The following is a 26974-nucleotide window of genomic DNA, read 5'->3' as shown; positions in this document are numbered from 1 at the left end:
CCGGCTTGGGTGCTAATTCAAGAATAGGAGGCCTGTGTTCGACACCCTGCTTTGCTCATACATCACAAATTCCAAGTAAAGGACTCAAAACTAGAAGCTTCGTATTCCTGTGCATATGTGCTTTGTTCGTGTGGCTTAAATCCAGAGCTTTATGCACTCAGGTTATTCTTCTGGTGGGGATGCTTTCCTGGTATCGCAGAGTTGCTGTGCTGTACTGATAGTGTTGTGTTGTGCTGGCAAAACTGTGGCTTGTGCTGCTTCCGTGACCCTTGGCCACTTCCCCGTGTGCGTGAACAAAGCAGCCAAGCCAAAGCAAGGCTGTAGCAGGGCTCCACTCTCCATCTGTCACTGAGGAGAGCCCTGCTCTTTTCCTGAAATCTGGCAAGGCATTCCTGTCACGGTTCCCTTTACTTTCCCACAAGGCTGTCTTCTCCAGGAGTGCCAGTTTTGGGGCTCCAGAACGACTCCCAGCAGGCTGGGCGATGGCCTCAGACCTCTGCACTGTGGTCCCTTCCTGCCCAGTCCTCACCACTGGTAGGTAGCAAATAGCTAACTTCTCGGAGGCTTGGTGGCAAATAGCTAACTTCGTGGAGGCAATTGCTCCTGACCCCTGGAGGACTTGTGGGTTAGAATTTGCGTTAACCCTTGAGCCTTTTTCTTGAGTGTCTTCGCTGTGCTTGCATGCTCTGAACCTGTTTCTTTCAGCACTCTAACATGTTTAGGTTAGGTTAGACATTAGGAAAAACTTGTTCACTGAAAGGGTGGTCAAGCATTGGAACAGGCTGCCCAGGGAAGTGGTTGAGTCTCCATCCCTGGAGGTATTTAAAGAATGGATAGATGTGGTGCTCGAGGACATGGTATAGATGGACTTGGCAGTGATAGGTTAATGGTTGGACTCGATCTTAAGGGTCTTTTCCAACCTTGACGGTTCTATGATTCTATGTCTGGCAGGTGTTCCTGTGATGCGAGTAATTCTTGGCTTCTTGCCACATCTGGGGCCAGAATTGTCATGCAGGCTGCATGGCCACTGGCAGCATAGAATCATTAAGGTTGGAAAAGACCTTTAAAATCATTGAGTCCAACCGTTAACCTAGCACTGCCAAGTCCATCACTAAACCATGTCCCTAAGCACCACATCTACCTGTCTTTTAAATACCTCCAGGGATGGAGACTCAACCACTTCCCTGGGCAGCCTGTTCCAATGCCTGACTACCCTTTCGGTGAAGAACTATTTCCTAATATCCAACCTAAACTTCCCCTGGCGCAGCTTGAGGCGGCCGTATGCAGCTTGAGGCCGCATGCTGGGCCTGGATCCATGTTGAAATGTTTCAAAAGAGGTTTCGAGATCTCCTCTCCATGTCTGCAGTGTGAGCTCTCTTCTGCTGCCTAGATGCTGGGATAAGCGAGTGCAAAGATCCAGCTGGTACTTTCTTGCACGCTGCGTGTCTTTCTCCTGCTGAGCAGCTGATAAGTGCTGAAGGCATCATTCTTACTGCTATGTCAGAAATTGCCAGACCACAGAGCCCTGAACCTGAAGCATTTACAGCCAAGCAGCTGCGGGTTTACTGTGGGACCTTGCCTAACAGGTAAATGTTTGGCCAGTGAACTCTTTGGTTACTTTCATATTTGAAGGCTGAGCAGATGGGTGAGATTTTGCTGAGTTTGACTGAAGGTCATCTTTTCAGGTTGAGCTTGGTAATCTTTATCTGCTTCTGAAGTGCCTGTTTCCTGAGTAATTCAGGCTGCTTCTGAAAGTGTTCTTCAGTGTTTGCCTGATTAAAGCTTACTGTTGCTTTGAAACTCAGTGCTGGAATGCCCGTGTTTGGTGGGGCAGCAAGGCCTTTGCAGTGCTCTCACTGGGAGAGCTCTCAGCTTAAATTCCCAGCCGTGAAAATCATCTGACTTACGGTGGTCTTTTTTTCTTGCTCCAAGGGACAGATGATGACCCAATTCCATGGATATTGTTTGCTTTTTCAGATTGCTTTTAGGTGGATTTTAATAAGGCATTTAGTCCAGAGGTATATAGAAAGGAGCAGAAAGCTCTCTGATGTGTTCGAAGTCCTTGAAGGCTTTACAGATGTAAGAGGGAAAATCCTTAGCTTTCTTACAGAACTTTCTGTCCATGCATCTCAAAGCACTTTTTAAAGAAATGTTGTTATTCCCCATTTGGGAATATGAAAAGTGAGGCATGCTGGAGTTGATGACATCCACTGATTCACCGGGGCTCCTGGATCTCGTGGCTCAGGATCCCCAGGGATCCAAGCTTCACTCGTGCGTTGCATGTACCAGATCAAACTAGGAAGGGCCAGTGCCAAATGTACTGGACAATAAGCAGCGTCATGCTGAGTATGCGACTTGCTGCCGGATATAATGAATACTTAAAAGTTCACATAGTTTTGTAGAAGGAGCTGGGCAAACTCATGTCAGGAAAATTTGTCTGGGCTGTTATATGTGAGACATGAACTCCATCTCTGAATAAGGGGTCCCTGCCATTGACTCTTGTAGGAGACTGGATTTGTGACTTAGAATAGCCTCTGGTCTACCGCAATATGACTGCTTTTATTTGTGTGTCCACCGTGCTGTGAGGAAACAAGTTGTGCTGGCTGTGTGTGCTGAGCAGAGTTGAGAGGCAGCTTGTATTCTAGATTAGGGAAGATGATGGTTCACGGTGCAGCTGTTGCATTTTAAAAGCAAAATACAAAGCTTTAAAGAGGTACATAAAGTATCATCTCATTAATAACCAAATAGTTATAAACTTTAAATCATTGTAGTAATTACTGGGGTTTATACTGGCCGAGGTTGATATTTCATGTGCCACAGTGGAAGTGTGGGGTGAAAGAGAACCTGACTTTCATCTATTAATGTTTGTAAATGGTTATCATCTAGGATGTGCCTGGAAAAAAAACCTCATTACTCATTCCGTGTTGCTGCTTCACGGGTTTTCAGCCTACCTTAAGGATTCAAGAAAAAAAGATTATTCAGAGGAGGTCATTCTTAAGTTGGACCTTAAGTTGGATCAGTGAGTTTTGGTGGTGAAATTCATGACTTTTTGAGCAGGAGAAGCAAAGGTGAAGTGAGGTGTCTGAGGGCAGGTTCTTGTCAGGAGGCTTGGCTGTACTAATAAAAGCCCTTTCTCCGCCAATAGCGCGGATCTCCTTTGCACAAGAATGCCATTGACAGTGGGATTTGTGCGGACAGGGCCACAGGCCGTGTCCAAAGTGGTTTTTTTGGTGTCCCACGGAGTCCTCAAGGTCAACATAGCCTTTAACTTAGGCCTGGTTGAGTGGGGTGGTGAGGTCCGAGCCCAGTCTGTGGTGTTAGCTGGGCTGCTGGACTCCTCATCTTGGTGAGCTACTCAGGAGAGCAGTGCAGCGTGGGTTGAGGACTGATTTATTCCCTTGTGGCAAGGAGAAGTGCTGAGCTGTGCGCAGCAGAGCTGAGGTTATAATTCAGTTCTCTGCAGTTGTATAGTGCTGCTTCTTGGGGATTTCTTGATGGTGCCTCTCATTACTGAAATACTGTTTTTCTTTTTTTTAATCTTGGCTCATCTGTGTGCTTGTTGGATAGAGGAATGGCACCTGTGTGCTAGACTGCTCACTGTTTCTAACACCAGATCTGCAGTCCTCTTCCAGAGCTTCAGCCCCTTGATCCCGACCCTTTTCAGGAGAGGGCAGGTGGAAGTGGCTGCAGGAGAAGCAGATCAGACATCTGAGAAAAGCCCGAGCTTTCCAAAGTCCTTGTCCAGCCTCTGATTTCCTTCTCAGTGGCTGTGATGTCCTCTCTGCTCCTTACATGACAACTGAGACCAACCAAATGTGACAAAGTTAGGAAACAAAGGGGGTGTAAGCCAAGGAGTTTGAGAGACTACCACCTATTTTATTGCTTTGCTGTGAAGACAGTTACGGTAGCTGTCTGAGCAATAGCTGCTGCTTCTGCTTCTTCCTGGCAAGCATTGAGCAGGAGTGGGGAGAACGCTGAGGCCGATAGAGTTAATGTATTTCAAGGGGAAGGGGAAAAAAGAGCAGGGAATTTACTCCCACAAGTCTCAAGATCTAGAGCTGGCACAGAGAGCAATTTTAAAAATGTGTAATTGTCCATCTGTGTTCTTGCTCTGTGGTCTCAGCATGGCTCAGTCAGATGTGTTAGGCTAATTAGCACTGAGAGAACATGTAGTACCATTAACTCTCTCCTTACCGCATGATGCTTTTCAGGAAACTCGGCAGATGAATAATAGCAAGGGGTTGGCAGCACGCTCACACTTCTTGCTGGGTGTGAATCTTGGTCATTTGTTCATGTGCTCATGGCATTTTGCACAATGCCGAGTGAAGGACAGTTGCTTTTAAAATCAGAAGAAAGATCAGTAGTTCAGGTGTGCATCTCTTACTGATGATGTAGGTAGTGTGGTGCATGTCAGATCAAGGCTGATATGTGTGTGACACGTTCCATATGTGGTGTGGTTTTTTTTTTTTTTTTTTTTTTGCAAAAGCCTTTGCTGTATTGCTTATACATGTGAGTGAGAAGGCAGGTGAGCATTACCAGAGTCTGTGTCCCAAAGCCTTATATTTGGAAAGCCCTGCCTTTTTTCCCAGTGGATAGCAAGTGATGCATAGCTTCCACCAGATGAGGTAGACGGGTGTTGTCAGATTAGATATGGAAGGCAATGAGCTGAATGAAGAAGAAACCACTCATTGTATTTTGGTGTGCTTTTTGCAATGGCTTTGACTACAGTAGCAAGGAAGTGTTAGGAAAACTAAGACAAATTAATTTCAGTAGCCTCTTGAAAAGCCACTCCGAAGTCCAGCCTCTCTGAGGACTTTGTTTGTGTTGGTGACCTGTGATGCTAGATGTTCATATGGTTTTATCCTTAGTCCTCCTTGGCTAAGGCATTCTAGAGAAATGTATTCTAGCCACTTTCCAGTGACATATCTCTTCCTCAATGAGGCTTGCGCAGTGCAAAAACCTTGGCTTTTAAGATTTTTCCAGAAATTTAATCTGAGCAGTAGGAACATGGGGATGATGCCTTGGTACCATAAGACAAATCAAACCACCCAGAATTACATGGAATATCAATGTGACCGCTGTTTAGAGGTGGCAGTCTAAAAAGTGACAGGTTGCTTTTCTACAAACAAGCACCAAAATGCTGATCTTGGCATAATGGAGTGTAGGGCAGCAGCCTGTTCCTGTCCTTATGCTGTTGTTATTCTTAGAGGTCAGAGCATGCCTCGGTTATCCACAGCTTATATTGGCTTTTTCCAATTTAAAAAACAGCTATTGATTTTATTTTTTTTTGGAAGCCAGTAAGTGAAAATATGTTACCTTTCAAAAGATGCTTAAGAATGAAAGGGTCTCGGGGGCATGTTTTGATAACCTTTCCTCTGTGTGCATCCATTCCCTGATGCTTCAGAATTTCCTTGGGGAATCCTACCGTTGTACAACGCTGATTGGCACGACGGTGGCCCAGAGGTGAGGTCGTTAAGTGTGAGCAGGAGCTATGTTGTGTGCTGGTTCACTCGCTAGGCATTTGCCTTTCTCAAAGGCAGCTGCAGAAATTAAAACTTCATAAACAGTGTGACAAACCTAGCCAGAACTCTAAGCCAGAGCACTTGCTTCTAAAGTAAATCACGTTATGGTCTGCTTAATGTGCTTTGAGAAGGGGAATGGCCTAGCGAACAGCTCCTATTCAGGATTTTCATTAGTGGATGTGCAGATGAGGCTTCTGCTTAGATGGGGAAACTGAAGCACAGAGGGGCTGCGACTTGCAAAGCGTTACACAGTAGTGCCAGCTTTTTCCAGTGCGTTTTTTTTTTCCATGCTAACTCCTGTCTTCCTTTATGTTACCAGGCTTTTGAAAATCCCAAAGTGACTGAGCAGATGTCCACCTGAAAGTCATCTTATGCTTCTAATATGCCTTGATGCTTTTAAGGAACTAATTGACATGTGCTAGTTTCATTTGTGCATTTTTGCTGGTAATCAGTGTGATGAAAAAGAAGGCTCAGCTGGGATCTCCAAAGGTGGGAGGAGTCTCAAAGCATCTCCAAAATGATGGCTTGACCTCCGGATTAACTTGGGCATTTCTAGGGCTTTCAAACCTGTGGTATCTGGACGCTGCATCAGCTTTGGGAACTGGATGACCAACTGCGTTCTCCCATTTTCAGATTCTTCCAAGTGTTTTCTGCCCGTGTTGTGTGTAGTTAGTGTGGAAATACTTAAGAAAAAATCCCACCCTTCCCCAGTACGTAAGGGAGGAGACGTTGTTTCTGTACCTGGCTCTCAGACAATTTCCTGACTTTTAACAATCTGGAAACAGAAGGTGCTTAGTGACCTATTCAGGTCTCACAGGGGCACTTTTGCTATTAGCAAGAGGATCTTTTGTCCCTCTGTTCATGCCTTCATCGCAGGGGCCTCAGATCCAGTCCCAGCATTTTGCTGCTTGCCATGTTTCCCTTGCCTTCAAGCTGCTGTCTCATTCCTGACAGCTCCAGGCTCAGAAAGGGGCTTTTGATGTTTTGATGTCTGGCGAGATGCTGGCAGAGCCTGCTTTGCAGCCCTTGGGCCTGGGTTTCCCCTGCCGGAAAGTGCAGCTTGAGAGATGGATTTTATTTTTTTTTTTTTTTTTTTTGGTAACTAAGAGATTGTGAAGCAGGAGGGTTTCTGTGTTAGCCTGAAGGGAAGGCAAAGCTGCTCGCTGCCTTACTATCTCATTAACACATTACAAACCGAGTCAAACTTAGTCTGGCCTTTTCCCCATGGGGATGCTTCTGCTTTGTGGTGTGTGTTGGCTCCTGTTGTGATCTGTGTAACCTTTGTGCCCAGTGTTCATAGCTGTAAGTGAATCTTGAACTGCTGGCTCTTGAGACCTACGATACTCCCTTCCTCAGCAAGAGAAGAGATCTGTAATGCTAACACTGCACTGCTTTGCAGGAGTTGTGGGGTTGCGGGGATCTATCTTGCTTTCGGTGTACTTGCAAGTCGTGGTTAACAGGGTCAGAGGACTGTCACAGTCCCATGTACAGCAGCTCTATCTGTTCACCTGGATTGCTCAAATCAGAGGCGTGTTGAATAATTTAAAGTTAATTCTTTGGGGATGTACAAATAAAAGCAAAGGGATGCCTCAAAGACTGAAATGCAAACTGCATGTCGGGATTTTGGGCTGGCCAATGGAACAGTTATCCAAAGAAGCAAGCAGAGACCCGATGCTTGGAGATACCCACCCCAGTTTTAAGTAAGGCTCCAGTCAACAGGGAGGTGAAACCTTGTGCCCTGGCTGTGGGTCAGCTACTCCAGAGAGCCGTGTTTCATGTGCTCTACCTATTACAAGCCCCAGTGGGAGCTTGGTAGCTGGAGTGCCACTTCCCTTTGGATTTAGAGAGCCTCTTGCAGAAGCAGCAAGCAGAAGCCCAAAAGGGGCCTGACAGCCTGGACAGCATCCATGCAGCACTGTCCGTATGTTTTCTTTGTCTGTCACAGGGTCTTTGTCATACAGGAGATGATGGAAAATCAGTTGTTTCCTTCAAGGCTTATGAGGTTAGGATGTGGATGTCAAAGCACTTTTTATGCATTAGTGATGTTAAAATACGTTCATATCTGCTTGTTTTCAGATGAATTGGTTTGAGATGCAGCCTGGGCTGACTGCTTGGATAGCAGCACGCACCTGCTGCGAGGAGCAGCACCAGGCAGGCAGCTTGGCCCTTGCCTGACTCCAGGATAGCTCTGGTCAGATTTGTTTCTTTTTAAAAAACAGCCAGCAGCTTCTGTGCAGATAGGCAGCCCACAGAATTATCAGTCACTCCAGCCTGGTCTTGTCTGTGTTGCTTCAGGGAATAGGCTCAGTTTCCCAGGGAACAGCTTCTCCCACCTGGTTTGAAGAGGAAGGTTTAGAGAATGTTGGGGTTTTTTTCTGAAAGGGAGAAAACTAATGTTTTACTTTGAAATTAGAAGAGTAGTAGGGACCTATTAATTTTAGCTCTTTTTGCTTCACACCAGGTAATCCAGCATAAAATAAATACATACCCAGTGTGCAGGCAAACATGGCCTGGAGGTTCAGTTGTGCGAGGACTTAATCCTCTCCTGGAAGGTGCTGAACATGTGCGCTCCTGCAGCTTCACGATCTTGCAGGCTGGAGCACCTGCCTCTCGTACAGTGCATCTATCTGTGGAAGGCACCTAGAACATGGCAACTCAAGCACAGGAGTCCACCAAAAAATATTCAGACAAAATACTCCTCTTGGCTCAGAAGGGATTAGTTTTTTTACAAACCCTTGTAGATGAGTATTGCTTGCTGCTCAAGTGATCATTCCAGAAGGCTGGAGGACTACTTAATGAGGCTAGACACAGATGGGGAATATTGAAAAAGGATAATTAGCCTCATTTCCCACCCCCTTGGTCTGTGATTCCCCAGAGCGAACAACATTAAGATTGTGTGGAAAGTTTTATAATTGTCAGGCCTAAACTGGGGCAGGTTTCCCAAGTGAGGACAGCGTGTCCTGAGTACAAGTGGCAAAGAGCTGGTGTTTTCCAGAGCTTCCACTCTTGCTCTCCCGTTCTCAGCATGGAGGTCAGGGCAGATGATACCTTTGTGCTGCTGTGATTAGGGATCTTAACTATTTTCTTAGCTCCAAGTCTCCTTATGTCTAAATACCAACGTGTGCTTTCTCAGCCTCATGTGCATCAGGTGTTCTGATTAGGAGAATGCAGTTGTGTTGAGCCACCTGGGGGTAAGTTGGAGGGATTTTGGCACTTGGGATGCATAAGGTTGCTATTACACAGCAGACTATGGACAGATGCCCGCAAGCTGCCTTGATCCAGCTGTTTGTCTTTCCCAGCTTCCCCTATCCTGCCTCTGAGACCCTGCCTCCTTTTCCCCTCCTTGCAAGGATGTGGCTCTGCTGATGTGCTTCTGTAAGGGCTTGCAGGGCACCTTGCTGCTCACTGCTGAGCTGGGCACTTCCCTGACACAGTGTACCCTTGGCATCCCTTGTGCTAGTTCTGTTTCTTGCAAACAGGACTGGATTCAGCTGTGCTACAGTAGAGGCACCTGGCCACTACACTGGGGTGAGTCCTGGGAGGTGGCTGTTGTGCTGTGCCATGGTAGCAGGAGTGGGATGACATGATGGATTGGGACCCTCCTCTTCCCACCTAGTAACTCTGCACCTGGTGTAAAGACTAGAATGCAGGAGAAAAGCTGGTGTATTAGACTTGCTCTGCCACTGAACTGAAGCATGAAAATTTGTTTTTTAAGCCCCTTTTGCAGATTAGCTGGAGCTGTGTGAATGTGGTGCTCATTTTAGCCTGTATTCCTCCTTCCTTTTAGCTGCTTATGTGGCTAAGGGGACTGCTGGGAGCAGATCAAACACTTGTTCTTAAATTAGGATGCTACAGTTCAGTACTGTATATAAGTGCTCTGTGGAACAACTTCTGGGACAGCCCATGACAGCATGTGGGTTGTCTTCATGTGGTTTGGTGCCCAGCATATGTAACTGGGGCCTCTTCCATGCACATAGGTTGCGGCAGTTCAGTTAGTAAGCGTAAAGGGAAGGGTGACAAGTTCTTCAGTGGAAGTTGGAAGTAATGTACCCACAGCTGGGCATCAAAACAGCAGGCTGGGTGGGTATGGGTATGCGTAAATGCTTGGGTACCACTTTGAGCTTGGTTTAGAGATGAAGGGTCCTAAGGAGGACACCTGTAAGTGTTAGAGGCAATCTAGTGATCTAGTTTCTAGCATGTTTTCCATTAATAACTTTGAAATACGGAAGCCCTTTCTGTTTTACAGTTGCACAACTGTAAAAAACAGTCCAAAAAATTAATAACTGTTCTGTGTTTTGGAAGTCTTATTATGCAATTTAATAGCATAGCAGCATAATGAAATCTTTACGGGGAAGTGATGAGAGTGAGTGGTTTTGTATGTGAATTACAGGGTCTGCAAGTGGGCGAGACACTAGCTACTTGTTTTATTGCTGACAATATACTTATTTTCATGTTTATTCCTGGATTACAATGTGTGAATAGCATCCCAGTAAACAGTCAGGCAAATAGTTATTTATCAAGTATTTAAAAGTGAAAGGTCTTGTAATTTTCCTTAGTAATGACTGTGATTTCTTCCAGCTGGATTAATGGCTCCCGTTTCTCCCCATGAAGAACAAGAAGTGTTTTGGTTTCTACATGGAGAGTTATTGTCTCTCATAATAACACAGACCAGAGGATTTTTTTCCTTCCTGGCCTGGGATCTGGGAAAGGTTGAAACGTGCATAACCTGAATTAATACCTTGTAAAGCCCTTTAATATTCTTTCTTTTGTCATTCTTGTTGGGGTGGTGCAGGAGTCGCTGCTGGCATCAGCCCAGCCGCAGCCTGCCTCAGAGCTGCTTTTGTTTCAGTTTGAGGCAATCACTGGGTCTTGTGATGGAATCGCCTTGAAAGGTCACTTTTAATTACGTTTGACACATTCCTCTGTCCCCAGCTGTGCAGTCCTGGTGGAACAGGTTGCCCACAGCTTTGCAGCTCTGTTGCTACAGCAGGCAACTTCAAAAATATACTCTAGAGCAGCTGCTGGCGGGCCAAAGGGGGCAAAAAAAAATCTGAACAAAGTGTTATATCCTGTGCCCAGCCACTGCTGCTGGTACCCTGAGGTGGTGGAGGAAGCAAGTATCAAAGCCTAAGTAATCCCTTGGTAGCAACCTGTCTCGTGCCCCTGGATAGATAGCAAAGCAATTTTTTTGCTGCTGAATGGACCGTCATTGAAGGGCTGTGTCAGACTCTCCCTGTGCATTGTGTTGAGGGGCCTCAGCAGGTGAGGTTTCTCCTTTCTCGCCCTTTCTGGGATTGACCCTCTTCCTGCTCCGAGAGCTGTGACTTGTAGCGCCGGTCCAACCAACGGCATGCTAATTTTGTCAGATGGCAGGTTGGCAAATCCCTGGAGCCATTTTTCATGTGCATCTGAGCTTCATGCCTTCCTTTACCTCGACTGGTGGGATGGACATCAATCGGTTTTTGTCTCTGGGTTGGAGAAGGCTGAAGGTACTCATGAGGTTAAGACCACGGGGCCCTATGTTGAGATCGTAGCTCTGCCACAGGCTTTGAAGACCTGCTCCCCATTGTGCATGTCCAGATCCTGTAAGGTATTTAATTGCTGGATTCCTGTAGGTTCATGGGAGTTGAAGTGAGCTGTCATCTCTTAGCGCAACGAGCAGAGTTAATGGCAAGGCGTGCTTTCTGTGACCTCTGCTTCCTTCCCCAACCCCTGCCTCCTCTTGGTCCTACACTCTTCAAGTCCCAGAAGCGTGCAGGGTTTAACAGTTGGATCTAACCCAGGAGCAGGTCCTGTGGCTGTGCCAAGGCCCCCGCAGAGGTTGGTTGGTTGATTGTTGTTTTTTTTTTTTTCCCAGGGTATGTGGTTACTGTGCTATGCCTCTGAAATTCTTGAGTGCTTGGGGTCTGCCTGAAGCTTCTCACAGCGGCTCGCGTGCTTCCTGCGCACCGGGGGTGGACCCTGCTGGTGCGAGAGTGCAGGGGGTGACGGGAGGAGGGGGACCATGCCGGGAGCTAGTGCCGTAGCGTGCATGAGAAACGGTGCTGCTCCCCAGCTGGGCAGGGGACGGAACCGGCTCTTTGGATGCTGTGTTTAAAAATAAATAGGCTGTGTGATTGTATTTATCTGAACCTGGTGCTTGTGGCTGGGGGGGCTCTGTGGAGAGTTCTGGCCAATTGCTGCGTGAAGACACTGAGTTTATTCTGTCGAAGGAAATTCATGGACGTAGAGTAACCTTTGGCATACGACTGCTGCATGACATGACCGCCGTTGCCAAGGGCTGTGACTGGATGGTGTGTTTGGGATGTCCTAAATTGTGATGATGCTGTAGCAAGGCTTTTGTTCCTTCCTGAACTGCTTTTTCCCTTTTCCCACCCCACCCCTTTTCAATCTAATCAGCAAGCACTTCTAAATATTCATAATATGGGATTTTTACCTATCCGCATGACTGCCACCAGTTTGAAAAGCATGTGACAATGCAGGGGGGGAAACAGAGTTAATCTCCTGTACTGGCAGAACAAGGACGAGCAGGAGGTGTTCAGCACAAGAATTTATTCTTATTTCTGAACATGCCTTTTCCACTGTATTTGCTGTCTGGGGAGATGGAGGAAGAACAGTTTCCCTTCCCTAACCACTTCTTCAGATGCTGATTCACTGTCAGGACAGGGACGTGTGCGCACTGGTTCTGTACAAGTGGGATTTCAGGGCCTTGATGCCTCCGGGCTTAACAAGTAACTCCACAGCGCTTTCCTTGCTGCCACCCCAGCAGCAACCCAGCTGGGTTTGCAGGTCCTTGGGTTTCTCCATGTCCGTCAGCCGGTTTCTACGTGGAAGTTGCAGGGTCAGGTTGGTGGGTAGGAGGCAAGCAGCGATTATCCTGGCTTGTAACCAGGGCAGATCCTCTGACCAACGAGGCTTTCAGCCTCTCGTTGGCACATGCTCTGGACCAGGGATGAGCCTGCCCACCCTTGCTGGCAGCAGATGCAGCCAGAGGCCCAGGCTGCGGGAGGGTGGGATGGAAGACCATGCCTTCTGGGCTGGCCGAGCTGTGGGCCAGGCTGCCTCTGTGCCCACAGAGCTGCAGGGCCCCAGGGAGCAAAATTGTTAGCTTGGCAAACCGGGCCAACCTCATTAAGAGCTACCAAGAGCGTGAAAAGTGTGTTGCTGGAGGCAGGTCATTGTAAATGAGGAGGCTAAAGTAGCTGGGGTTTTCTAACAATTAATTATTGAGGGGTTTTCTAGAGATTCTTTCTCATGTTTGTAATTCATTCCCTGCTGTAGATGCTGTATTGATTTATAATTTTTTGAAGTTCAATATTTTGCACCCTTAGGGCCTCAAACAAAAATTAACTAGAAAATGAGAGCAAATTCTATGTTGTGCCTTGTCAGAGCTTTCTCTCCTGGTCCCCATCCCTGAAGCCAGTTTCCGTGCTCTGGTTTGGGTTGCAGATGTTGCCAAGCCCGTGTGCCGTGGGCTGCGAGATGTGGGTGGCGGAACAGCCGTGGCAGAAGAGCCGCCTCACTGACCAACAAATGAGGAAATCAAGAGCCCAATTAAGAGCCTGGAATTGCCCCCAGTGCCCTGAGCAGAGCATTCAGTAGCTGCTAGCGAGACAGGCCTGTTTGAATGAATAAGCATTCCTGTTCATTTGAAGGAAAAAAAAAAAAAATCCCCTCTTCCCCCAGCTCTAATTAGCTTCTCTTTCCTTTTTTGTGCCATGAATATAGAGGGTTTGTCACTGGAATGAAATCTTAACAAGATGTGTGTTCTTTAGCTTGCAGCCGATGGAGGGGATCTCTGTGCAGGTGGTATGGGGACTCCTGTACCTGTTTTCTGTGTTTCCTTGCCAGATATTTGGTTTTGCTGTTGTGAGTATGGCTCTTCCTTACCCTCTGGTTCATCTTTTTTCCTCCAACAGAGTGACTAAAGAAGTGGACTCAACCTCAAAAGAAGCTAAATCTTTTCTGAAGCAGCAAGAGAAATGGCAGTCAGCAGCTCCAGCTTCCCTCCCGACAGTCTCTGGGTGAGTATGTGGTTTCTCTGGCCAGGTACGGACCCTTAGTGAGAAAGATGGCGCTTGAGCCGATAATATAGGCTCTGTGGTATTTAAGCTACTGGGTATTTGTTTTCTGCAGGATTTCAGTGGGAGCAAGACTAGGCCTGGAAGGTCTGATGATTTGGCGGGGAGGGAAGTGGGGGAAGCAACCCATGAGTCTCAGTGACTCACTTTGTAGGTTTGGGCTCGAATATCTCAATCCTCATAAATCATTCATCCTAGTATGGAAATATTGTTTTGAATGTTTTGAGCAGCCTGATGAAACTGCAGGTAGCTGAGGAACATGCCTGAGATTGGCTGCAGTTCCTTTGAAAGGTGCTTCTCTGGACCAGAAAAAGCCACGAGAGGCTGGGCTGTGACTTCTTATAAACTTTGGGGGAGCATTTGAACGAGAGATGATTCTGCCTCTTTGATGTTCTCTAGTATTTCAGTGTGGATTTGTCACTTTCTGTTCCAGCTCTAGCACCTAATTCTGAGATTATCATAATGCTTGTCAAAGAGACAAAGAGGTCAGGTCCCCTGTGCATCTGACGTGCCGCTCTGTGGTTCTTGATGAGCTTGGGAGATCACCTGCTTCTCAGGAATAGAGGAGATGCTTCTGTGTTCCAACAATGATTTTTATTTAAGTCAGTCATTTGCATTTGTATTTGAAATACATAAGCTGCATATGATTTGGTCACATAGAAACAAGACCCATCAAATAAATACATTGTCCTTCCCATCTGCCGAAGAGCAATTCTCCAGTGTGAGTTAAGGCTGCCTTTCCCGGAGACAGGCTGTTATTCAGTTGCTGCAGCTGGATTGTCACTCATTTTTCCAGCTAAGTGTTGCATAGCTTGTAGTTAGATCAGGGTAGTGAAAGCATAGTATGTGTGCATGTGACTCTTGACAGCTGCTGTTCCCTGAGATGAATGAATGCATAGATGAGCATAGTCTTGTTGCTGTTGTTCACGTCGCACAAGGGCTTGTCCCTGCAGAGCTCATTAGTTGTAACCTAAGTGTTGTGTATGGGATTTTGTGCTGAAAAAACTTGCCTTGAGTTGGATTGGCATTCTGTCTTCAACCTGGCTGGCCACAGAGGTGGTTCAGGTGCCAGCTAGGGCAGCTCCTTGTCATGCACACTCCTGGTGGTCCCATGTCTTCAAACCTGCCTTCCAGTTCCCTCAGCAAACACCCTGCTGCTCTGAGTGCAGGCAGGTTTGGTAGCTCTCTGGGAAAGCACTATGGGCTGCTCACCTTCCTGCTCTGCTGGGATCTAATGTTTCCTCCTCTGTCTTACTGGCCCAGGAGAGGAGGTGGATGGCCAGCGGGCTTGCACAGCCTGGTCATTACCAAGGTGCATGGCTGCTTGTGCTGGAGCTCTAATCACTCAGGAGAAATAGCCAGAGCCCAGTTTGAGTTAACACTGCAGATAGAATCATAGAATTGTTAAGGTTGGAAAAGATCCTTAAGATCATCGAGTCCAACCATTAACCTAGCACTGCCAAGTCCACCACTAAACCATGTCCCTAAGCATATACTTAAGCAGATACTTGAAGTGAAGAATCCACATCAAGTATGGAAAAAATGGAATAAAAATAAATATAAGAAATAACAAGCTCAAGGACTCCTTTAACTTTCTTCCAATGTGATTATTTTGGAAGAAGCTTAATTAGGTCGTTGTTCAGCTTGCTGATCTGTGATGTCCTAATGACAGTTGCTTGCCCAGATATGAGGTGGCCTGGCTGCAGGGAAGGGAGGGGGAAAACCATCCCCGGCTTGTATGTCTTGCCTTCCTTCAGAGCAGCAAGCCTTAATGCAGTGCAGCCCCATGTTCCTTCCCTTTCACAATCATCTGGCGCAGAATATCCTGGTTTTGTGCAGTGATGCTATGGCAGTGGTACTTTGATCAATGTGTGGAACAGCCCAGCGCTCTTGAGGGTTTAGCAGCAGACTGTCTGGGGCAGCCTGGCCAGCGTGTGCCCTCTGGTCTGAGTGCTCCAGGGAGTTTTGTACCTTGGGATAGTGTCTGAGACTGATCCCTGAGACTGTCAGCGAACACGCTTGCCTTTGGGCTTAGGGGGGTGCTTCCAGCTGGGAAGTCAGCCAGGGTATTTTCAGGTGAGAAAATTACTAACAGGTTTGCAATGTTCCTTAAAGCCAGAGGTGAGTCTCTTCATGTTAAGAAAATTACAAAGGTCAAGTTTTAGACTTGGAGCCAAGCTATTGTCCAAGCCCCGCTCCTCTGGAGCGAAGAGCCACAAGCCTCGGTGACATGCCAGAGGAGCGCCTGGGGACCAACGGAGCCTGGCGTAGCCTGATGATTCTTTGCTGGTGCCCTTTAGCTACTTAAAATACAAGTTTTGGGGGAGAGGGTGTATTTCCCCCTTGTGCATTACAGGAGAGCCCCTGTCTGGGTCAGGATCACTAGAAGGCACTGAAAAATGTGTGATTCAGGATCTTAGACGTGCCTGTGGACACCCACTGTGCCGTGAGCTCTCAGCCCTCAGGAGCTTTGTCAGCTATTTTAAAAAAAAAAAAAAAAAGCCTTGCCCTGTGTGCAGGGGATTTGAGCAGCTAAGGGCAGCCTCTCCATCTGGCTTTTCTTTTTTCACCTTGCAAGCGGCTTGCATTATTTCTGGATGCAGCCAGCCTACCCTGCATTTATTTGATTTCCCTTCTCTAAACAGACAGAAGTAATCCAGGAAAGCAGCGGTCACAAAACCAAACATCCGGTTCCACATCTCCCCGCTACAAACTCTTGCAGCCTAACTGGTCCGGGGGAAGGGATGTTTGGGGCTGAAAGTGCATTTCCTGAATGTGTTTAACGTCCATACCGGATGTGCTATAAAAAGCTAGATTTGTGCTTGCGAGGGACACGGGGGTGGTTGGAGGAGAATAACTTAAACACTTGGCTGTAATTAAAGCCAGGAGTACAAAACAACCCACCCAGTTCTCTCGGCAGGCTTTGCTAGAAAGGTCAGAAGCCCTTGGTTCCCAGGGACACGATGGTTTCCCAGCCTTCCCATTATTCCCATCGTGTCCTCCCGTGACACCCAGCTAGGCAGTGGTCTGTTAGCAGTGAGTCTTGGTTTGTTGGAGGGTTTTTGGGTTGGTACTCTGTTCCAGCAGTGTTTCCGTAGCCACCCCTGGAGCTCCAAGAGCTGCTTTCTGCCACCTCCTCAGACCAGGCGGGACCCATGAGCTGGGTCCATCAGCTTCTGCGCTAGTAATCCTATTTTGCAACCACCATTTCATATTCAGAGGATGTTAAAGCAAATGAAATCCTCCATGCAGCTTACTGCAGAATGACTGTGTGCGTGTACTCGTGCACGTGTGACTTGAGACACACGGAGGGGGTTGAGCTACAGGCTGGGAAATACCTGCACAGACCTGAGCTCTTTGGGGTGAGTGGCTGCGATCTGCCCATCGATCCTTGACGCTTGTCAAAGCACAGCAGCGTCGCATAGGGAACAGCGCTGCTGTAGCAGTCCTGAAAATGAAAAAAACGTAGTTGGTGGATCTTATTTGAGATTCTCCTCTAGGCAGCTGTTTCTACAGGGCCTGAACAGGAGCCAGGAAGAAAAAGGGAGGTTTTTCACTGGCTTTGTTCTTGCCTTTGCTTATTACCAAAACCATTTGTAATTAAACGTGGACTTGCTCACTCAGCCCAGCTGTTGCTTTTCTGTTTGATCCTGCCTGAAATTACAGTGGTGGTTGCATGACCTCCTAGGCCTTTTCATGCCTTGTAGGCTGGTATAAACACATGGTAAAATTTGCCTTTGAAGCAAACAGGCACCACTCCCACAGAGTTCAGGAGGTGCGGTGCTTGCCGACCCCCGGGCTGAGTTTGGTCTGTGAGGGTTTGGACCTTGGTGCAAGACCCGTCAGGAAGAGGCACTGCAAGAAAGCTCTGACCCAGAGACACATACCTGCCCTGAACAAAGAAAGTAAGATAAACTCTAGCCTGTTCATAGTGGATGCTCTCCTCCCCTAGTCTACAGCAGAGCCGTTCACATGGACAGACCATTATATGGTGTGAAAAGCTTCAGGCCTTTGCTTTTGAAGTCATTTACTCTGCTGCATGCTAATGTTGGAGTAGAGGGACTTCAGTAGGAAGATATCTGTCCATGGCTTCTCTCCCACCTTCAATGTGCAGGAGGAGGAATATTGACAGTCTTTGTGGGAGGATATGGATGGTGGGAGAACCTGGATGCTGTTTGCAGCATCCTGACCTGTTACTGTGATTTCTAAGCTAACCTTCCCCTCAAGGCTGGTTACTCCTAGGAGCCGCTTCGCATCCAAAGCTTTTTCTTGTGAATAGATGGCCTTTCTGCATGAGTTGGCTGGAGCTAATTGGATCTCTTTGCTGTCATGACCAAAACTGGTTACTTGAGATCTTAAATGGACACTGGTGAGACGGGGACAAGGTCTCAGCTTCCGTAAACCTCAGATGGTCTAGAGCAAGTGTGGCAGCACTCACATGCCTCCAGGGAGCAATTTCATTTCACAGCAATCCCACGGGCTTTTTTCCTTCAGAAAGCAGGACTTTACAGTCCAATTTCAGCTCAGCATCAGCTGCAACCTAAAACTCTTGCGCATTTTGCTTGTATGGGCTGAACAAGGATGCAAATAAAGCAAGTAATCAAGACCTTTGGGGGAGCTGGAGGTGGGGTTTTTTTCAGTAGTCACTTAAGCAACTGAATAGCTCTGTTCTTGCTAGTGATTTCAGGGCTCCTCAGCTTTCTCCTGCACTTCCCTTACTGTGCTCCAGAGAGTGCTGTTCTCCCAGATGGAGAGATCCAGCCCCTTGCACCATAGCCAAATGTCTGGGTGTGAGTAGAACATGACATATTTTTCTGTGCACAGCAAGATGAACCAGCCAGGGGCAATATTCATGTGCCCTAGAGCTAGTTTTACTTACTTCCTATTCACACGCTTTGGTTGTGAAAGATTAAATGTGGTGGTAGCTGTTCCAAGTGAGTAATTTCTCTTCAGGTCTTAGATCCTTTGTTGGTTTTATTTTTGTTTTAATTATTCATTGTTAGTGTCTGTCTGCTGGTTTACGTGTATCCACTCCTTGAATCAACATGGTAATGAGGCTGGGTGATTTTTTTGGAGTATCTTGGTTTTACTTGCTAGGTGGACTGAAATTAATTACCCCATGGGGATCAGTGTGGAAAGGTGGTTGTATGTGCGGGGAAGGGGAGGTTTGTCATTAGGAAAAATGATGGCTGGTTCAGTATTGAAGAGAAGGGTTTCCATTAGCCATAGTAAATAAGATGCTGATTGCTGCACACTTGTAAAGCATGCCAAACAACCTTATCCTCTGAACATCTGCCTCCTCTTTTGAAGTCAGTGTGGACCGAGGCTTCCAGTGTCACATGAAATCAGACCCCTTGCAGAGCCCGCAGCAGTGAGGATGCCGATCTCTGGCTGGCGCACATTCAGCAGCAGCAAGGGCACTGACTTGGGCTTCACAGCCCCGCTGAGAAGCACAGTAAGTCAGGCTGTCCAAGCTGTGAGCCATGGCCACACCGCCATCGGATCCTCTGCTAGGGAGCTGACCACTACCTGCAGACAGGCTTATCCAGGGCTGCAGTCACCTCTGAGGCTTAACTGTGGGTGGGAGAGCTCTGCCATTTTGGGTCTTTGCCCCTTCTCCAAACAGTTCTTGCTCTTGAGCTTATGTTAAGCCTTTTCCGATAAGAAACGGAGCTCCGAGTGTGGGAAGTTTCGTACCCACTCTCCCAGACTCAAAGCAAAACATGCGCTAAACATCCTTCTTTTAAACTAGTCTCTCAGGAACAATCCTTTCTTGTTCTCAGGCTAAATGAGTCAATGCCTTCTACCCCAGCCTCTATTTTGCAATAGAAATGAATGAGATTTTTTAGCTTCATTCTGTGCTTTCCTGCAGCCATGCTAGCAAGCGTGTGGTTGCTTTTGCTTGCGGCAATGGCATCTTATTGGAAAGAAGTTTAGCAGTGCTTGTATGGCTCTGTGCCTTGCTTCAGTCCTCTGTCTTGATGTGGCTAAGCTGGATCCCCAGGCCGGACTAACTGGGATCAGCTGTTTCTTTTTTCTAGTCTGGTTGGAGGTTCAGCAGAATGGAATCTCAACTATTTGAGGACTTATACTCTCTAAAGCATCTGTCTTATAAAATACAAACAACCCCCCACCAGTCTGGGGCCTTTGATAATTCCCCAATGAAAGTTGTGGGGCAGTTTTCCCTTAGGGCAGTACAGGTTTTATGAGGCTTATTTTCATTTGCTTTCATCTCTTAGATCATGAGCATTTCTCTTTCTCCCTCTGTGAAAATTATTGAGGAAATTAACTGCTAATGGGGAACAAAGCCAGCTGTATTTTTATTCCAGACCCCTTGCAAGGTTGCAGAGGCAAACCTCTGTATCTTCCCATGTTAGACTTGGTCTGGTTCAAGTGAGAGGGGCAGCCTTACTTTATTGTTAAAGCCTGGGATTGGAGGTGGATGCTAAGAGCTCCTGTTCCCAGTTGTGCCATGGCTTGGGGGGGTGTTTACCAAGAATATTGTTTCCACTCCTGTCTTATTTTGCTTTTATAGTGCCTCCTTGCATATTAACTGAGCTGCACCATATCCCTTGAGTGTCTCCCCCATACCAGATGGTTGTGTTACATCCTTTTGCTTTCCCACACTCGTGTTCCTCCCTTTTTCTCACGTCAAGGAACAAGTTCAGCTGAATCATTCTTCATAAAATATGAACCAGCTAAATAAGGCTGGAGTGGCAGTCAAAGCAGAGTGATGCTCCATGCTTTCAGGCAGTCTTATTGCCCCAGGCTTTTCACATACTAGTGGCTTCATTCATGGAAAATCACATACTGGTGGCCTCATTCATGGAAAATCAGCACACCAATATTTTCCAGCACATTCGTTAGCCAAAACTTTGATCTGCACACTAGGTTGTCAGCTTCATGCAGGACTAGGCTTAGAAAACGGGCATGCCCAGGCTGGCTGGCTTGATACCAAGATGTGAAGTCAAGCAATTAGGGTTAGTTACTGACTAAAATGCTGGCTTTCTCCCCTCCTGTCTTAAAGGAGATGTTGGTGTCACTCTGAGCTCTTGAAGGGCACATGGTCTCTCTTCAGAGCTCCAACCTCTTTGGCTGGCAGCAGTCTCCGCAACTGCTCTTTTGTTTATTTCCAGAAAAACCCCAAGAGAGGCTGAGCAAGTGTCTGCCCCTGCCATGGGGATTTCCTCTGCCGGTTTCTGGCCATGAGGATGGTTAGCATGGCTGAGGTTCTCTTTGGCTATTGCTGTCCTGGTGTGGAGGTGACAGAGCCCCCCAGTTCTTGCACTCCCCTTACTTACTCCTGCCCAAAACCCTGAGCCTCAAGTGAACTGGTGCATGGGCTGAGCTGAAAGGGCACCTTAAACAAGCTCCAGACTGTCTCAAGCTCTCCAGGGTGCTCTAATCCGGTCTGCCAAGCCATGCAGTACTTTATTTCCCTATCTAAGGAGGTTCAAAGCCTTCCTGATGCGTTGGGTTACAGCCCAGTCGGCTTTGCCCCAGGGCCCTTGCCGTTGCGCTCTTCAGAGCGAGCGCAGTCCTTGGGGCGGTTGCTGTACCGAGGGACCCTCTGCGGAGGCAGATAACTGGTGTCGCGTTGGCAGCAGCCGCGCAGACGTCCCTCCGGGTGTGCGAGGACGTGTGTGAGATGCTCTTGTACCGGCTGAGACAGGGAGTGGAGGGAAGTGATTTATTTGAAGTTTCTGTTGACGACTGCTCGTTTTTCTGGAAAACCCAGGGGAAGATGCATTTTGTGCCCTCTCTTCTCTGTTCTCGTAGCATCTACTGTTAATTATCAGCAAATAATTGTGGATATATGAGTTTGATCCGACCTTGTGCCATAGCTTTTCATACTCTTTCAGGAACTCATACTTCAGCACTGTTGCTATAAGCCTCCAGCAGCCAGTGGACAATACAGACATCTGTTCATCGCCCGATTGCCTGGCTTGAGAACAATGATGGCATTTCTTGAAGTAACAAGTCCTGGGCATGTGCAGGGTTGGATTGTAGCATTATTTTTTTTTCCTTTAAGCTGCAGGCTTGAGAGCAGCAGACTGAGTTGCAGCACCCATGAGTGCAAGCGCAGAGGAAACTTGCACCTTTTGGAAAATACTTGCCAAAAGAAAGCAAATGGCTGTTCTTTAGGTGCTTGCCTGTTTTGCCTCGTGATTGAGTATGCATATGCTACACGTCGCTGGTGTATGTATGCTGTTAGGAGGTCAGTTGAGATGCTTGTTTGGCAGCAAGGAGGGGGTTAAAGCAAACTCGCAAAGGCTGGCTGGTTGCAGCTCGTGGCTTTCATAATGCAAAGCCGGTGGGAATTCAGCCGAAGGCTTCTTCTCCCCCTACCCCCCTTCCACGCTGCTAGAGGCAGGCTAACCTTCCTGACTCGTCAGGAGCTGCGTCCCTGCCAGTATGGCTCACACAAGGAAGCTCTGCAAAAAAACAGCAGAGGCGTAAGCACGTGAAAGATGAGATTATTAAACTTTCTTGGGAGAGCACTGAAGGAGTAATTTCCAGCACGGTCGTGCTGTTTCCTTACATGATGGCTGGTACGCAGCATGCCTGCCTCTTCATCTGTGACCTGCAGATTTCTCATTGCAGGACGGCTGAGGAAGCAGCTGGTATATACGATATCTCTAACTCTCTGGAGACTGGTATGCAGGGACGTCCTTGGCTTTGCCGTAGGCTTTGGATGATGCACAGCAAAGGCCAGAAAAACGCGAAGGTGGTTCAGCAGTGGTTTGCACAGCACCCAGCACACTGACCTGAGCTGCAGCCAGGAATGGTTCCTGCAATATACACCCTGCTACCACGGTCTCCATCTCACCACATAACACATATTTTGCATTAGAGAAGTGCTAAACAGACAGTGCAGCCCAGGGCCTTTTGCTGTGCAGCGTTCACTTTAAGGACAAGCACCATCATGGTATTTTTCCTAATGTGTAAAATCCCTTCTCCCTCCTTGCTGTTTGCAATAACCCTTTGGAAAGCTGGAAGGGCTCTCCGTTTCCTTTCCCACTCACACGCGTGCAGTTGCGAGCCTCGCCAGCACTGTTTGGCTGTTTGCGTTGGGGGGGGATTCTTTTTCTACTTTCCCAAGGCAAAGAAGAGCGTGCGGGATTTGTTTTGGTAACAAAACCACTTCTAGAGAATGACATGGCCTCTGCAAACAGATCAGTACAGAACAGGTCATGTGCTTTAGGCTGGCTCTGAAGACTGTGCAAGATAGCCGTCTCCTTCCTTGCTTTATGGTTTCATGGCCATTGCATTTAACAAGGACTCTTAAGAAACCTTTGAAGGAGTAGCATATCGTCAGCTTTACTAGTCCTACGGGACAGTCAAGATGCTTAGCAGCTTTCCCCTGGTGATTGTGGGATTGGGTTTTTATAGGGGTAGAATATCCATGCTCAGACAAATGGGTAGGGTTTTTCATACTAACTTTTCTTCAAAGCCTTTGGGAGTAAAAGTGTTGGTGAATATTAGTAAGAGGTTGTTGGTCATAGCTGTTGAGGGACACTACAGAGGTGACTGTCTTCAACTTCCTTTGTTACAAAGAAATGTCTCCTGGAAAAAAAATTGCCTTCTGCCTCCTTCCTTTAGCACTTGGCGAGCTGGATGGGAAGTAGGTAGCACTGCTGTTACAAGGAGTGCTTTCCCGTCTCTGTGTGGCACAGGAATCCCTCGGTCAGCTTTGATACCTTCCTGCTCCACGACCTGCCATGCTCATGTTGTGCCAGGTCAGTAGGTGCTCGTGCTGCGTTGTCCTTAGCTGCTGAAGTCGTCTTTAACGAGTATGGGACTCGGTGTCAGGTCTGGGGTAGCTTGGGAGGGACAGCATTGGCACCACAGACACCTGTAAACAAATAAATGAGTGTCGTCTTTGGCCATGGGATTTCTGGCCATGCTCTTCCTTTCGGAAGCAATGAGATCATGTTGACAGGACTGAGAATATGAACCCATGCAGGCTCTGCCACAGGTTGTGGAAAACCTTGAGTTCAGTGTCCTGGGGCTTCAAACCCAGGTGGAAATTGGCACATTCCCTATATATGTTCATCTTTGTGCCAGAGCTTCTGCTTTGCTTGATGTATGACAGGCTGGCAAGGGGAGTGGCTGGATATCAGCCATTGGAATCATGAAGTCTTCATTTTCTGTATCAAACTTACAAACCACGGGAGCCTGGGACGGTCCTGGAAACTCCCAAGTCATTCTCCATCTAAGTTTCCCAAAGCAAACCCTGCAGTTGTCTCTTCTCCCATTTGCAGTGCTTTTCCTCCCTCTTCCACACCTCCTGCGTTGCACTGTAGCATTGATTGCCAGTTAACATCTCCCACTTTGTGCTGCGTGTAACTTCACTACAGGGCACAACCCTGGACCAGAAGCCTGGCAAGGCAAGCTGGGTTGGCTTTCCAGCAATCCCATTCTCAGGGTGGTGGGGAAAGCTTTGAGGGTGCCTCTGCATTTGTTGTTGGTGAATTGGCTTCATGGTTTACAGCTAGGTATAGTACATGGGAGGAAAAAAACCCTTCACAATATGCAGATTTATTGCCACTCCCTGCTCTGTAGGACAGATGGCTTGTGGAAGAAGGTTTGAGCCCCTAGTGCCATTGGAAGCCCCAACAGCTTGGTACCTGGGGATTCAGTAGGGTGAATCCTAAACCCTGTTTATGCTGGGATGGAGACCTTAATCAGCTCATATACTTTTTAGCCAGTAAAAGTGCAAGGTCCCAAGTCACTCTGAAAGATTATTTGGAGTCAGATCCGTGCCTGAAATGAAAGGAGGGCTTTGAGTGCAGTCCAGTTTTGTCCACACTAGCAGACTAAACCATCACAAACTTCTCAGCCTGAAGCAGCTTTGGGCAGTATGTACAGCTGCATCGGGAACACGGCACTTTTACAAGCCCACCCTGGCCTCTTGCTGCTACTGGTTTTTTTTTGGTAGAGCAATGAAAAACTGCAAACCCTCAGTGCCCTTTCTTTGCCCAGAGCTGTGCTTTGCAGGAGAGACTCTAGCCTCAAGCATCATTCTCTAGAGAATTTGAGCCATAATAGTGGGTTTGTGATGTATGCTGAAGGTACCGATACTCTTACTGGAATAGGTGAAAAAGTTTGGGATCAACTGTCCTGTTTGTGTACCCCCCTGGAGATGCCCTTTGCCTGGTCCTCATCGCTGCGGTGTGCTTAAGTCTTCATCCTGACTGTTAAGCGGAGAAGTGAAGGCACCAGCTTGCCTGGGGTTACCCAGGAAGCCTGGCTGATGAAGTTTCCCAGATCTGAGGCTGATCCTAAGCTTCTGGATTGTCTTTCTTGTAGTACTTGCTTTCCACGTAGCCTTCATGTCTGCTGGGTTAAAAGCTGCTGCTTTTAAGTGAAAAGTCTGGTTGTACAAAGAAATAAGTTTTTAATAAAACAAAAAATCAAAAACCTCTGCCTGGATTGGACATGCCTAATGTAGCCGGCCTGCAAAATAGCTCCTTAGTCAACTACTTCCAGCTACAACCTCTGCCTGACTGCTAGAGCCGAAGGCCAGAAATGCTCATGAGTTCATCTGGCCTAAACTCCTGCATGGCACACTTCTCCCCAGCCACCCCTGTGCCAAACCAGCGGCCTTCGTTTCGCCTTTCTGGTAAAGGATTTTAGCTAATCTTGAGTTGAAGACCTCAATAAATGAAGAATCCTCTCCTTTCTCTGAGGCTAATTAACTGCGGCAGCTAATTGTTGAACAAATTGTTTGAAACAGTTACAAATACGCCAGAACTTCCCAGAATACAGCAAATTGCTTGAGCTCTGCTTTTGTGGGTTTTATTTGGATGTCACTAGGACACAGTTGTGTTTATGCCTCTTTAATTCAGAGGAGTCTGCTGCTGCCCCTCTTGCTCTCCAGCTCTCTGTAGGTGCCTGTCTCTGTATTTGAGGATGCACAGTGGCTGATTTATGACACTTACCAGCTTGACCAAGGGCAAAAACTCCAGAGCCGTATAGCTGTGAGTGATTCATCTTTCCTCCTCATACGTGGAGATGAATGTCAGGATGGATGTCAGCTGTCTGGCCGATGCATGAGTGAATCTCGTTTTGTGTGTGCACCTTGAGCCGAGAGGACACGCATGCATTTTTTTACTGTTTGTGATAAACCTGGAAGCACAGATTGTGTTGGAGGAAGAGCGCCTTTTGGTTTTAAATATTGATACCGATATAACAGGGCTGTGGCTGTGACAATCTGGGAGCCTTGAAGCATTAGCTCGGAGATTGTGCTGAATGCCGTGGGGAATTCAGTGTTGTGCAAAATAAAAGAAAGGGCTTTGCAAAGCGATAACATGCTTCAGATGCAGAAATAATGGACGAGGTCCTCTTGGGTCCACAGGCTGTGGACTTGCAGGGCTGAAAATGGGAAAGGAAAGATTCAGACTGAGTCTTAGGAAAAGGCCCCTGACAGAGTTTTTTTATTTACTTTGATTTGTGATGTAACTGAAAAGAAAGCAGCTGCCCAGAAACCCAGGCGCCTACAGATTGATTGCTGTGGAAGAAGAGGTGAAGACCCTGTTCCTTGGAAATGCTGGAGGCATGGCGAGTTGGATGTGGTAGGTCGTCATCATCTCTAGAGCCTCAGTTCAGAGAGTACCAAGTAGTTCTGCTGTGTGGTTCTTCATCAGCTAATCAAGTTGAACAGTCATCCAGAAGGCACGATAAGGGCTGAGAAACTTTTTAAACTAACTTTCAGCATTGTTCTCATTTCTCCGATCCTTTTAGGACTTCGAGCCACATGCAGAGTTAATAAGCAGTCAGAACACACTCGGCTTCTTGCGTGTGCAGTTGCCCCTTCCCCAGCAAGGGACCCATCAAGTGGCTTGTGAATATACTGTAACAGGGGCCCGCGGACCGCTGAGCTGGCTCCATGCAGAGTGTACCTGCTAATTCTTGGAGGGCTTACTAGCAAAGGCATTACTTTGTGCAAGCTGAGCTGTGCTGCTTCCAAATCCGAGTTGGCTTTGTGCCATGCTGTGCCTGGTCTAATAAGCTCTCTCCGAATGGGATTTGCTGGGTAGTGCCTGTCGAGGCACGCAGGCTGGCTGCGTAGCAGCGAGCAGAGGTCTGATGTTTTGTCTGGGCATTGCAGCCCCCCTTCCTCCCCTGCTGCTGTGAAGATGAGGAGCTGACTGTAGGATATTTTCTGCATCTCAACACCAGCTTTAATGTTAACTGGTTGTAATAAGTGTAGTCTACAACATAACCAGTAGTCGATGGTTATTTAATTTTTGCAGGCTGTTCCGGCTCTTGCTGGAAGAAATGTTCAAAATACAGGGGTAGCTGTTGATGAGGGTAGCAGAGAACATCACAGCACAGCTGGGACTCATCTGAGAAAGGTAAAGCTGT

General features: G+C 47.4%; 1 protein-coding gene across 1 annotated transcript in view; it reads left to right on the top strand.

Annotated features, from left to right (window-relative positions):
* CFDP1 (chromatin remodeling protein CFDP1) overlaps window positions 1-26974 on the top strand; it is a 68260-nt gene that overhangs the window by 7028 nt on the left and 34258 nt on the right. Inside the window, exon 5 of the mRNA XM_087740431.1 lies at window positions 13442-13546. Coding sequence (XP_087596557.1) covers window positions 13442-13546 — 105 coding nt within the window. The remainder of the gene's footprint in view (window positions 1-13441; window positions 13547-26974) is intronic.

This window comes from Nipponia nippon, unplaced genomic scaffold, assembly GCF_047370975.1.
Source record: "Nipponia nippon isolate SJK-2023a ecotype South Korea unplaced genomic scaffold, ASM4737097v1 scaffold_7, whole genome shotgun sequence".
Lineage (NCBI taxonomy): Eukaryota > Metazoa > Chordata > Aves > Pelecaniformes > Threskiornithidae > Nipponia > Nipponia nippon.
This window is presented reverse-complemented; position numbering and strand designations above follow the sequence as displayed.